This window comes from Trichosurus vulpecula, chromosome 8 (assembly GCF_011100635.1).
Source record: "Trichosurus vulpecula isolate mTriVul1 chromosome 8, mTriVul1.pri, whole genome shotgun sequence".
Classification (NCBI taxonomy): domain Eukaryota; kingdom Metazoa; phylum Chordata; class Mammalia; order Diprotodontia; family Phalangeridae; genus Trichosurus; species Trichosurus vulpecula.
In genome coordinates, this window is record NC_050580.1 from 209,677,551 (window position 1) to 209,691,804 (window position 14,254).

At 34.2% G+C, this 14,254-nt stretch overlaps 1 protein-coding gene across 2 annotated transcripts in view; it reads left to right on the top strand.

The window, feature by feature from the left end:
- The window catches only part of KLHL28 (kelch like family member 28), a 48,821-nt gene extending 35,004 nt beyond the window's left edge, over positions 1–13,817 (top strand). For both annotated transcript variants that reach the window (XM_036735982.1, XM_036735983.1), the window contains 3 exons: positions 6,737–7,180; positions 8,407–8,615; positions 9,406–13,817. In XM_036735982.1, coding sequence (XP_036591877.1) covers positions 6,737–7,180; positions 8,407–8,615; positions 9,406–9,569 — 817 coding nt within the window. In that variant the 3' untranslated portion in view covers positions 9,570–13,817. The remainder of the gene's footprint in view (positions 1–6,736; positions 7,181–8,406; positions 8,616–9,405) is intronic.
- The last annotated feature ends 437 nt before the right edge of the window (positions 13,818–14,254 follow it).

Consider the following 14,254-nt stretch of genomic DNA (forward strand, 5'->3'; position numbering starts at 1 on the left):
CAGTGTTAGAGGCTGCAGATATGTCACAAAGGAAGAGGATTGGGGAAAGGCCATATTTGGCATTTTAGATCTTTTATAACTTTGGAGAGAGCAATATTGGTTGAATGATGAGGTCAGTTAGAGTTCATTCTACTTATAAAATACAAATTATGCAATCTTAAGTGAGAGGGATGAGTGTTTACAAAAATATAAATTGCCCAGGTTAAGGGAAGAGGAAATGGAATACTTAAATAAACCTACAAGCCATCAGTGAGCTCCCTTAGAAAAAATCCACAGGACCAGATGGTTTCACAAGTGAATTCAACCAAACATTTAAAGAACAGTTCCAGTATTGTAAACTGTTTGGGGAAATGGGCAAAGAAGGAAACCTACCAAATTCCTTTTATGACACAAATATGGTCAAATACCTAAACCAGGAAGAACTAAAACAGAGAAGGAAAACTGCAGACCAATTTCCATAATGAATATTGATGCAAATTTTTAATACTAACAAGGACATTACAGTAATATATTGCAAAGATTATGACCAGGTGGATTTATACCAAGAATGAAGGGCTGGTTCATGATTAGGAAAACTATCAGCATAATTGACCGTATCAGTAACAAAAACAACAAAAGTCATATGATGATCTCAATAGATTCAGGAAAAGCCTTCAAATACAACACCCGTTCCTATTAAAAAACACTAGAAAGCATAGGAATAAATGGAGCTTTCCTCAAAATGATGAGTAGTATCTACTTTATTCCATCAGCAAACATTATAATGGGGATAAGCTGAGTAAGCCTGCTCAGTAAGATCAGGTGTGAAGCAAGGATGCCCATTATCACAGTATTGTATTAGATACTGTAGCTATAGCAATAAGAGAAAAGAAATTGAAAGAATTAGAATGGGCAATGCAGTAATAAGACTATTGCTCTTTGTAGACAATATGATGTAAAATTAGAGAATCCCAGAGAATCAACTAAAAAAAAAACAACTTCAGCAAAGTTGCAGAATATAAAATAAACCCACATAAGTTATCGGCATTTCTTTATATTACTAATAGAGTCCAGCACAAAGACATAGAAAAATAAATTCTATTTAAAATAACTAGAGGTAATACAAAATATTTGAGAGTCAGCCTGCCAAGACAAATCCAGGAACTATATGAACACAATTAATTACAAAACACTTTTGGTCTTTCTTTCTTTTTTTTTTTTTTTTGGAGGTAGGAAGGCAGGGCAATTGGGGTTAAGTGACTTGCCCAAGGACAAAACACTTTTTACGCAAATGAAATCAGATCTAAACATTTAGAAAAAATATTAATTGCTAACGGGTAAACCAAGCCAATATAACAAAAATGATAATTTTATCTAAATTAATTTACTTATTCAATGCCATACCAATCAAGCTACCAAAAAATATTTTGTAAAAATTGTAATTCATTCAGAAGGATAAAAGGTCAAAAATATCAAGGGGATCAGTGGAAAAACAAATGTGAAGGAAGGTGGCTTAAGCAGTACCAGCTCCCAAACTACCACAGAGCAGTGATCATCAAAACAATCCAGTACTGGCTAAGAAATAGAGTTGTGGACCAGTAATATAGATTAGGTGCACAAGACCACAAGTGGCAGATGACCATGTTAATCTAGTGTTTGATAAACCCAAAGATCCAAGCTTTTGGGACAAGAATTCCCTATTTGACAAAAGCTACTGGAAAAACTGGAAAGCAGTTTGTCAGTAACTAGATACAGCCCAACATCACGCAGTATATTCCAAGACAAGGTCAAAATGGGTCCACAACTTTTACAATAAAGGGTGACATCATAAGCAAATTAGGTGAGCCTGGAATAGTTCACCTGTCAGGTCTATGAATAAGGAAAGAAATCATGACCAAATAATAGAAGGCAATATGGGATGTAAAATGGAAATTTTTCATTACATTAAAAGAGTTTTGCACAAACAAACCTAAGGTAGCCAATTATTAGAAGGAAAACAAAATGGGGGGTGGTGCGGAATTTTTGGAGCAAGTTTCTCTGACAAAGGCCTTGTTTCTCAAACATATAGAGAACTGAGTCAAATTTATAAAGAATACAGGTCATTCTCCAATTAATAAATGGTCAGAGGATATGACCAGGCAATTTTTAGAAGAAATCAGAGTTATCTATATTCATATGAAAAAATGCTCTAAGTCACTATTGATTAGAGAAATGCAAATAAAACAATTTTGAGGTATCACTTCATAACTGTCAGATTGACTAGTATGACAGAAAGGAAAATGACAAATTTTGAATGTTAGTATTATTAGCTATTCTGTCTTTTTAGAATGTAACTAGAAGTAAGAAATAAATTTCCTAGTTTTATTTAACATTTATCAAGCATATATTTTCTAGTTTATGTACAGGACTTAATTTGACAAGTCCCATTTTAAATCATTGCTCTTCTGTTCTGAATTTTGTTTTCTGTTGTAGAGAAATGGTTGATCAATGTACTCCCTGATCAATTCATTTGTTCCCAGCTTAGTTAATGAAGTCACTGAAGATAAGGGACAGGTAACAAAGGCAATGTGGTTATTAAGTTCTTAATGAATTGCAGAAATAGTGTCTGCACTCTGTTTCCTTGAGGTCAGGAAAAAAATTTTCTAAGCAAAATTGATGGAATTAGATGGCAGCTGACCGTTGAGTGGCAAAAGATTGTCCATGTCATTTGTATCCTTTACAAGGACACAAGACACTCTTACAAGAGATACTCTTTAAAGGAGGCAGTAGAGGAGAGAAATCGCTCTGAGTAAGATGACTTCTGGCAACAAAGGAGAGAGGCAGCTGTAAAAAAAGAACCTTAGAGAAGGGATTGCTCTTTGTCCTTTCCCTTACATCTGTGCTCATGGATAGGACATTTCTCAGTAGAAGAACCACACACACAGCAGGGAGCCTGACACAGGTAGACCTAGGTAGAATTTTAGGCAGGAGACAGCTTTGAGGAGTGTGTCAGGAAAAGAGCCAATCCTGATCGGATAGGAGCCTAGTTGAGCTAGCTATCCAACAAAGATGCTACACACAGGAAGAGCAGTATGAAGACATCACAAGAAGGGAAAGGATATTGGGGCCCTGAAACATCAGAGGTGTAAATTATCTTGTCTTTATGTGTTTGCCGAGTTTGTCAGAGATCACAGACAGGAGCTCAGTTAACACTTCTGCCATTTGTTTTGGTATCCAAAAATATGCATCTGGGCCAATGTGAATGCATAAAGGACAGTTAAATGCTCTTTTCCCATGTCCTTATTTTTCTTGGATATCAACTCCCTGTTAGCTATTTTCATTCTGTCATTTCCGCTGCAAAAGTCACTCTTTAAGAGAAAACACAAGCAAAATGATAATTGAGCACCTCTGCCTCTTATTTTCATTCCATCCATCCCAGACAGAAATTTCCTCCCTTCTTTGGCCCTCCTTTTTTCCTCCATTATAACTTAAAAAAAACCAACAAAACTTTTTTTCTTTTTGCTATTGTCCTTAGCTTACCTTACCAATCTCATTCTGAGATTTAGCACTTTTGACAGTATTTTTAAATGACCATTTGACACTCATATTCATCCTCTGTTACCAGGCCTTCCTGCCATCTTACACACATTTCTTTTTAAAATCTCAGTTGATTTGATGAATTCCCTTTAGAAAGATTGCATTTTTCCTCTTCATCACAATTATTTCTTCAGGATTTGCTTCTATAGAATTTCATTCCTAAGTTTCTCCCATGTATCCCTTCTAGGCTGACTTCCCCTGTAGCATGAGCATTCTACTTATCTTTCTTCTGAACTCCAAATCTTAGGTACATGTCAGACTATGCCCTTATTCCTTCTCTTCTGTCACAAACTTCAGTTAAGAGTGTTTACTTTCCCTCAGGGTTCCTATCATTTGCACACCAGAAAGTATTTCTTAGCTGTTGACAGAATCAGATCCAGAGTAGAATTTTCTTATGTGGTTTACTACACCTTTTAAAGAATAAAATTATCACTAAGGCAAGTCAAGAAGTTATTGTTTGCTCTGCTTTTGGGAAAGAAAAAATTCCATAAGGTATCTGGATAATTGAAGTTCCTAATCACTATTGTATTATGCCTTAGCTCTTTCTTCTTTCTGTCCAGGTGGTCTGTAGTATACTCTGGTGAGTGTATGGAGTGTTGAGGAGTACTAGCACCTCTGGTGTGAGGACTTGCCAAGTCCTTTTCAGGGCTGCTCATCCACCTCTGATGTCCACTTGATTCACCCAACTCTCACCTGTGGTTCCAAGAAACTATAGCATACAGAGCAGCCACACCCTAGCAAACCATCTTGGCAGATTGAGGGTAACTGACAGCCCTCAAACTTGTTGGTGAATTGGGGGTTGTTTCCCCCAAGCGTGTGAAGACTTTCCGCAGTAGAATAGACGGATGGAGAAGAGTGTCTTACGATGGCCATGAAGGCAGCTTAAGCTTGGTCAGGCGTCAAAGAAGCCAAGGTCTTCCACTGCATCCTGGGCCATCGCCAGGATGTGGAAGAGAGAGTAAGGTTGACAACTTTGTGCAACTCCGCCTCCAGTTAATTCAGTTCACATACAAGTCAGGATTTTGTATGTGATGTCTGTCATTTGTCCTCTTCAGAAACAAAGGATAAACAGTGACAGTGTATTCTGATGACAGAAATTGTTTCTGCTTCTCCATAGGTTGACTTTTACCAAAATACTCTTATCATGCTTCCCCTCCTTCCCAATTTGATTTCTTCATATGATCATGCTTTTTTAAAAAAAAAAAAAATTTTTATTCTGAGTTTTACAAGCACCAATGAATATATGTATTTTCATATACAAAGAACAGAAAGAATTTTATGTCAGATTTTTTTTAAAGTACACAGTAAACTCAACATATTAGTGTCATAGTTATCCTTTGTGTCTCTAAGCAACCTGTTCTCTCTTTTTTTATCCTTCAGCGCCCTCTTCTTTTTTTTAATTTTGGCATTACTGTCAGTATGGGTCACTCAGTGATCTACAGTGGGTCCCTATGCTGCTAGGATCAAATATGGACTTTGACATTCAAAGCTCCCTACAGCCTTGCTTCTTTCCTCCCTTTCTAGTGTCAAAACTTATTCCTCCATGCACTGTTCAGTTAAGTCACACTGGCCTATTTGCTATTCCTCGTACAAAGTTCTCCATTTACTGTCTTCATGCCTTTGCGTTGGTTGTTTCCACTATCTTCTTGCTTCTGCCTTTTGAAATCCTTTCTTTCCTTCAAGTCTCAGTTCAAGCGCCGTCTTCAGGAAGCATTCTCTGTTCCTCCCTGAGCTGTTAGTGACTTTTCCTCTATTTCCCTTATTAGAATATTAGCATCTTAAGGATGCAGATTGTTTAACTTTTGACTTGGTATCACCAATATTTATCACAATGCCTGACACATAATAATAAACACTTGTTGAATGATCAGTTGATTGAATATCGCTGATTTTTCTCTACCTCTAACTTTAACTCTAATTTAAAAATTGAAGTACTCTTCAGGTATAGTATAATTATTCAAAAAAGCATTTCATTTTTCTCTACTTTTGCTTTTAAAAGAAGAGGTGAACAAAATTGTAGATTTCTGAAAATTGTTTTGTGAATTTTACAAAAAAAACTCCGAAGTTATGCAGTTTGTGAGATTATAAATGCTTCTTATAAGTACATGCAGAATACACTGAGCTAATACCATGAAACAAGAACATTTTCAGGGACATCATTATTGTTGTTGGTCAGTCATTCATTCGTGTCTGACTCTTTGTAACCCTGTAGACCATGTCACACCAATATTGCTCGTGGGGTTTTCTTGGCAAGGATACTGGAGCGGTTTGCAATTTCTTCTCCAGTGTATTAAGGCAAACAACAATTAATTAACTTGTGTAGGGTCACACAGCTAATAGGTATCTCAGGCCAAATTTAAATTCAGGTCTTCCTGACTCCAGTCCTAGCCTTCTAACAGCTGTGCCATCTTGCTGTCCCAGCATCATTATTAGCCATTTTACCTTATTAGCATTTAATGGATGTCTTGGGTGAATTGTTTTATTTAAACAAAACATCAGGCATATTTTGTATACTTTGGTTGCAGTAATTCTACTAATTATACATTCAGATGTACTACCATCTTTCTTTCTACTTTGGATTATGTATGATATAACCAAAAAAGCATTTATTAAGGATATATTGTGTTCAGGGCACAAGCCTAGTGCTCAGGATAAAAAGATAAAAATGAAAACTCCTGCCCTCAAAAAACTTACATTCTATCAGTAGAGACAACATATACACATAAAAGTATATGTAAGATATGTGTATATTAAATATAAGGTAATTTTTTTGTAGGGATGATGAGAAGCATTATCATCTGGGGAATCAGGAAAGGCTAAATGTACAAAATAGTACTTTAAGCTAATCTTTGAAGAAAAAGCTAATCTTTGGAGGAAAATAGGGACTTTTTTTTTGAGGGGGGAAGGCAGAGCAATTGGGGTTAAGTGACTTGCCCAAGGTCATACAGCTAGTAAGTGTGTCAAATGTCTGAGGTCGGATTTGAGGTTCTCCTGACTCCAGGGCCGGTGCTCTACTCACTGCTCCATCTAGCTGCCCCCAAAATAGGGACTCTTAAGAGGCCACGGTGAAGACAGTATATTCTAGGAGGACATAGGGAACAACCTGTGTGTGGAATATTGAATCTGAGTTTTGGACATTTACATTCTTGGTTTATTTAATGGATGTTTTCTTCTTCTTTAGTGTTGAGATGTACTTCCCTCAGAATGACTCCTGGATTGGTTTGGCATCCCTTAATACTCCTCGCTATGAATTTGGAATATGCGTTTTAGATCAGAAAGTATATGTTGTAGGAGGCATTGCAACTCATATGAGGCAAGGCATCAATTTCAGAAAACATGAAAATTCAGTGGAATGCTGGGATCCTGATACAAATACCTGGACATCTCTCGAGAGAATGAATGAGAGCCGAAGTACCCTTGGAGTAGTTGTACTAGCAGGAGAACTTTATGCCTTAGGTGGTTATGATGGGCAGTCTTATTTACAGTCTGTAGAGAAATATATTCCCAAAGTTAAAGAATGGCAACCTGTAGCACCAATGTCTAAAACTAGAAGTTGTTTTGCTGCTGCTGTGTTGGATGGAATGATATATGCCCTTGGTGGCTATGGCCCTGCTCATATGAACAGGTATTTATATATTTTATATATTCATACATTTTTTTTGAATGAACAAAAAGGCATTTATTAAACATTTACTATGTACCAAGCACTATGCTAAACACTAAAGAAGACAGTCCCTATACTTATACTTTAATTAAGGAAAATGATAGGTATGTATATATAGAGAGAGGAGGATTCAACTTCAGAAAAGATGGCAAAGCCCAGGAGTTCTTAGGATATGTGAGGTGTTAGCCTTGCAGGGTGGGGGGAGTATGAAGGGAAGTGGCAGTAAATTTTATGTGGATTCACCTTTTAAATTTAAGTACCTGAAAAATGGACATAATTTAGAAAGCTATAGTTTCAGATTATAGATTGCAAAAGGATATGTATTTGATTTCTTTTCAGATTAATAAAGTAATAGAAAAACTAATTCACAGTAAACTTACATTTTAATTTATCATGTCATATATGCCCTGTGTTTTAATGTTTTGTAACTATTGCGTCCAAACTGAAATATAAATAAGTGGGACTTTACTATATTCTGAAATATTCATTCAGTAAGCATTTATTAAGTACCTACCATGTGTCAAACACTTTGCTAGGTGTTAAGGATGCAAAAGCAAAAATAAAACAATACTTGTTCTCTAAGAACTTAACAGTATTTTGATCAGAAGAGACCATATAGTGAACAAAAATACAAATGAATAGTTTATTATAATGAATTAATCCAGATTCCTAAATATTACATGGAAATGTATTTACTGTATAGATTACATTTATGTTAGCTATCAGCACTGTATTTGTTTTTACTCCTGAAATGCATGAAAACGAAGAGTGATCTATTTACTGTAACTGAATTTGAAGAAGCGTCTACAAAATTATAATTGAATTTGGGGCAAAGCAACAAATCAGCATGGTTCAACAATATCCCCTTTTTCACTCCTTTACCATAAGTCTATTGTAGTTAAATTTCAAGTATGTGCCTTTTTGAATAGAGATAGTTCATAGCTTACTAAATCAGCTTCCATCCTGCTGTCTTAATGGCGGAAGTCTAAAGTTCATTCACTAGATTGATCTGTCTTTAGTTTTTGCCTAATCTTTTAAATGTGTAATTAATTTCCATGTACAACCCATCTTTTTCTTCATTTTACTTGTTTACTATTCTGAAATCTAGACCTGTAGTATGCTTTTGTGTGATACGAATGGCATAAAGGTATGGAGACTAATGCTCTCTTTGTCCTAAATGTCTGCAGTGTGGAGCGTTACGATCCAAGTAAAGACTCTTGGGAAATGGTTGCGTCGATGGCCGATAAAAGGATTAACTTTGGTGTTGGTGTCATGCTGGGCTTCCTTTTTGTAGTGGGCGGACATAACGGTGTTTCCCATTTATCAAGTATTGAAAGATACGACCCTCATCAGAATCAGTGGACTTTGTGTAGACCAATGAAGGAACCTAGGACAGGTAACAATCAGCATTACTTACTAAACACGTATATTGTACTTCTCTATGGAAGCTTTTCTTTTGATATCTATCCAGATTACAAGTATGTAATTTCACATGCACGTGTGCACGCACATAGGCATGCATGTACATACATGCTAGACCATGGGACAGTGGTGTATTGGAAAGAGTCCCCTGGACTTGGAATCAGAAAACCACTGTATGACCTTGAGCAATAGTTCACCTCTTTGATGCTTCTTTTTTACTGAACTCAGGAAAATGAAGTAATTGAACCAAATGATCTTTTAGGGTTCCTTCTGTATCTAACGTTTTGTAATTTGTATGTTATCCTTTTCAAACATTTAAATCATACTCATTGTACTTTAAGTATTGCTTCTCATAGGGTTCTGGTACAGGAAAGATGAACTTGGAGGTTCTTTGGAAGAACCCAATCAGCCTCTATGCTCAAATAAAATTTTATCTGTGTCTTAGGGTAAACATTTAAATTGTCAATATAGTTTATTTTTAGCAACATAAAAATAGTAAGTTGTTAAATGGAAATATACTGTTTGAGGTCCAATCACAAATAGTTTTATAGCATTAATTTTGGGGAAAGCTATAGTTTAAAAGAACAAATGAAGATAATAAAATTTTATCATATACAAATACACATACATATGCATATACATGTATAATCATTGAAGTGTTAAAAAAAATTTTAGGAAACATCCTTTTTTATAAACTGAAAAATAAGAGCTGTTTTATATTTTATTTTTATTTATTTCCCTTGTTTTTCACCTACTTTTTACAGGAGTTGGTGCTGCAGTCATTGATAACTATCTTTATGTGGTTGGTGGTCACTCAGGGTCATCTTATTTGAACACTGTACAGAAATATGACCCTATTGAAAACACATGGCTGGATTCCGCTGGCATGATGTACTGTCGGTGTAATTTTGGATTAACTGCACTTTGAGAAGTGTGAACTCATGGACACAATGTGATGGTGAATCTTGCACTGCATGAAAAGATGCCCAGTTTTCCAAGACCCAGAAGCTGCATTCTTTTCTTTTTTTACTCGGAGTGGCATGAAGACTTACTTAAAATTGTATTGGGTATTTTAAATTGATAAGTAGCTTTGATTACTCTTAATTACATATGAACAGATGTGGGGGGAAAGGAAGCCCTCTTGCCAATTCAGTGGAACACTTTTTCCTGAGACTGGCTTGGTACATGGTAGCTTGCCGTACATTTATAGGCATACATGTGAGGAGAGCCTATATTTTTCATTTTTTTCTTCTCTCTTCCTCCATGCAGTTTGCTGGAATAGTATAGGAGGTGCTTGAGTATTATAAGAATGCACTATTTGTTGATAATTGTTAGAAGTGTCCTCATGATACATTGGAACCCAGTGCTTCATTTTTTTTGTTAAACAAAGTAACTCAAGGGCTGCCTTTTTTCAGTAACTTAAGGTTTGTAAATAACAATTACCATTGTAGGTTGGCTATACTTCCTGCTTGGGTGGAGGGCTGGGGTTAATTGGTGAATATTCATCAATAGATTTACGAGGCAAATTGTACTTTTAAAAGTTTTACAAACTTTTAACTATCATGTTATTTTGGGGCCATTTTAAAAAATTAATTTTTACACCATTGTTATGTGGACAGGTTAATGCTAGATTAATTTTTGTTACCCAACTAGGCTATATTGTTTTTTTCACTTCAAGAGGAGAATGGATTGGGAGTTAGTCATATGGTTTGTTTCATGTTTCTTTAACAGCTCAGCAGGTTTCACAGACCGCTTCGATGTAAGTATTTGAAAGAGGTATAAGTACTCCAGCCCAAGTAGGTTTTTTTCATATATTTGTAATAATTTTATTTTTTAAGAATGTATATTTGGTTTTTCAAAGTGTTGAGATATAAAAATGGTGCTAACCGTAGGTTCTATGACGGCTATTCCCAATGTTCTTATGGTAGTTCAGTATGTGTAACGCATGACAGTCTAATAGTATTTTTCTTTTTTTTTTTTTTGGTTTGACTCATTTGTGCCTATGAGAAATGTCAGTAACAATACTAACGTATGCAATGTTTTGTTACTTTAAAAAAATCTAAACAGTTTAGTTTTATGTTCTGTTTCATATAGTTTCTGAAAAGTGGTTCAACCATTTTTTCTTGTGATAATCCTTGCCCTTAAAAAATGGAAATAAATTATAGCAAGTAAAAAACAACAGGCAATTATATATTACAACAAACATATCCTATAAAACTGAATATTTAACATTATTGGAAAAAAAACTGGAATTCTGATATGTTTACGTCAGTAAATTTGATTTTACTTTGGCTGTTAACTTTTAAAATCAGCATTGTTTGCTTATAGCCAGATGAAACTTAATTGAAATAAGCAACTGGATTTACCATAGTGTTTTTTTTAATTAAATATTTGTTAGTCTTAAGCAAGGAATCACATTTAACTTGCATTTATTATGATGTTGGTACTTACATTACCAAGTTTGGTACTATAGTCACTCTAGCTCCTTTCTCCTTGTCAAATTAATTTCTTCATCTTCTCATTTCTCTTTTTGTTATTCTTGAAGCCACTGTATATTTTTACCTCAAAAACTCATCACATACAGCATTCTTAAGTGCCATAATGTTCTAAACAATTGTTAAGCCATCTGTAATTCTATTGCATAATAGGTGAATTTTTAGTGTGTGTATATAATATGTTGCATTCTTTGAAAAACTAGTTGCACCTAGGTAACCTGCAAATTTCCTTGTTCTTCCATACACTTCCAGATGTGGATCTGCATATATATCATAAAACATAGCATCGTGTTTCACAGTTATTTGCACAAACTACAAAATCTTGCAAGTGATTTTCCCTTGGCTAACTTAGAATACAACAGGAGCTACAAATAATAAAATTGACAGGCTAGATATTTTCTGCATTGCTTATTGGAATGATCAAATGATATATAGCAATAATACTACTTAATCATTAATTTTATTGTCTTATGATTGAAGAAGAGTACACCAATTGTGATGGGCACAAATTTTATTTAATAAAAAGCAATTTAAAATAGTTTCCTTTTGATTTAAAGTTCACTTTACTTTTTGTTTTTTTCCTAGCCAAATAATTAGCTATGCCGTGTTAGAAAGAACTTGGTTTTTTAAATGACTAATTCATTTTTCTTACTTTTATTAGAAGATGGGGTATTCAAAGGAGATTGTGCAGTGTAGACCAATCTTTATAATCTACTTTATTATATAATGGTTTTATGTATGTGCTACCCCAGCTCCCAAAAGAATTAACTGATCTAGTAGATCAAATGAAAGATGTTTGTTAGCATCTCTTGAAAATAGAATTAGAGATTATCCTTTGAAGATACTTGTGTCTTCTACATTGACCCAAAATCGGGAAATAACCCACCAAATGTCTGTTTAAGTTGCCAGAGGAATGCAAGCATTTTATGTATCCTGGGCATCTATGCATACTGCAGACATTCCCCCAAGTTCTAAATTATCCATGTAGTTAAAGAGCATCCAAATTGTTGATCTGGTCTGATAAGCTGAAAACATATGTAAGATGTAATCTCTTACTTAAGATACTTATGGTAAATTGCACCTAAAATATCATTCTCATAAAGGCTGAATTGAACATCTTTAGTCCTTCAAACCATATTTTTATTTTGTTAGAGATAGTGAGTACCCAATTTACCTAAACCTGTTTGGGCAGAAACAATAAAGATTAATTTTTTTTTTAAATTAAACATCAAACTAAGAATGAGAAGGAAAAAACTAGGAAAGGACTTATCTATCCATTTTGAAAAAGAGTTTGGAAATCAGTGATAATAAGCTGGTCAAGTTGGATATAAATTGTTTCCATCAATACTAAACAAATTATGTTTTATAGACCAGGCCTGGAAGTCATTCTTTAATGCCTTTTGGATATGGATAGAATTAGTGATTTTCAGTATATCACAGTGGATTGACGCATAGTAAAATTTCAGTTTATCCTTGCTTGTAGTTCTTTTAAAGTTAAGTAATTTGTTATATAATATGAATGCTAGGAAATGGCATGAAATATGGAAAAAGTTATTTAGTTAAGTAAGTGTGATTCTAGGACCTTTCTTAAAATGATTATGCAGCCTAATTGCCAAATTGACAGAGTATACCAACATAAGCACATCTTTAATGCATAGCCTAAATGTTATAAGTATGGAAAAGTCATAGTAAACAAAAATGTTTTAGGATACAAAATTGCCTGGAATTGGATAATTTAATTCTAAAAGAAAAAATAAAAGTACAATAATTAAAACAATAAAAAAAAATTTAACAGCATTATGAGGTTGTGGCTAACATTGTGTGATTAGGGAAGAGATAACATATGTATGTACAGTACCATGTTTATTTTCTGTTTTGGTTTTGAAATGCTGTTGTTATCTAGTTCACCCAAGTGCACATTTTTAGGAAAACCAGATAAGTTCAATAAACTTGCTGTGACTTCTATTAATTTGTCTTCTGTCTGAAAATTAAGATACTCAAATAAGATGTCAATGTTGAATTAGCATCCAGTTCTAATTCTTAACCACTCCCATTTTTTTTCTTTGTAAAAGCACTTTAAATAAGTATGGTTATTTTGTGGCTGACAGTGCATTGGATTTGTACTTAAAACATATTGATTCATTATTAAGATATAGTATCCTTATAATAAGTGAGAGATTCAATAGGTTTACAAATTTTCTGACTGGTGTGATTTTAGAAACAAATGAAAATCCAGTTTACATCTCTATAGAGAGAATAATCATGTTAAACATGTTTTTTATTACATGTAACATTTAACTGTAGGTAATTTATTGTAACTTTTGTCAGGTTAACATTTGTAAGCTCCATTCATTGTTTAAAACACTAAGCAAAAAGTTCCAAGTTTGCCTTAAATTTCTAGTGAAGTTAAATTAAAGAACTGGATGATAATGCCTATATTTTTGCCTTACAAGTTGTGCTGTATTTTAACCCAAGATGATTTTAATTTTTACAGGATTCTGAAACTTTGTCGATGTAGAGTACCAATACTTTAAGTTATAAGGAGATCGATGTGGCTGTGGATCAGATTATTTAAATGTATCTGTTACATATTTCACCTCTGTGTATGTATCTTTCAAGCAACAGGGTTTTATTTTGTTTTGGTTTACATAATAAAGTGGCACTCAATTTACTTTCTATTATAAAAGAACTGATGACCATTCTTTTGGTTTTGGTTCACTGTTCTTAAAGTACTTTGTGTGTGCTGTCGTCTTAATGATATGTAACAATCACTGTTGTATTTCATTTAATGTAAAACATTTAAAATAAATCTGAAAAGCACGTTTATATCTTTGATTGGTAAGTGGTGAATGAATAGCTTTTATACTGCTTATTTTGTGCATAATATGCAGTCAACATTGGGACATCATGTTGTAGTAGAAATAAGATGTGGTCGAAACTTGTAGAGAGAAAATCTGGAAACTTGAGTTTTGGTACTAGCTCTATCATTAATTTGCTGTGGTAGTAAGCTGTTTATCCCCTGGGCTTTAATTTAATCTGTAAAAATGAAAGGATTGAGTAGGTGATTTTAAGGCCCCTCTCACTTCCTCTCATTGTTTGAGTCTAGATTTGAAGATTA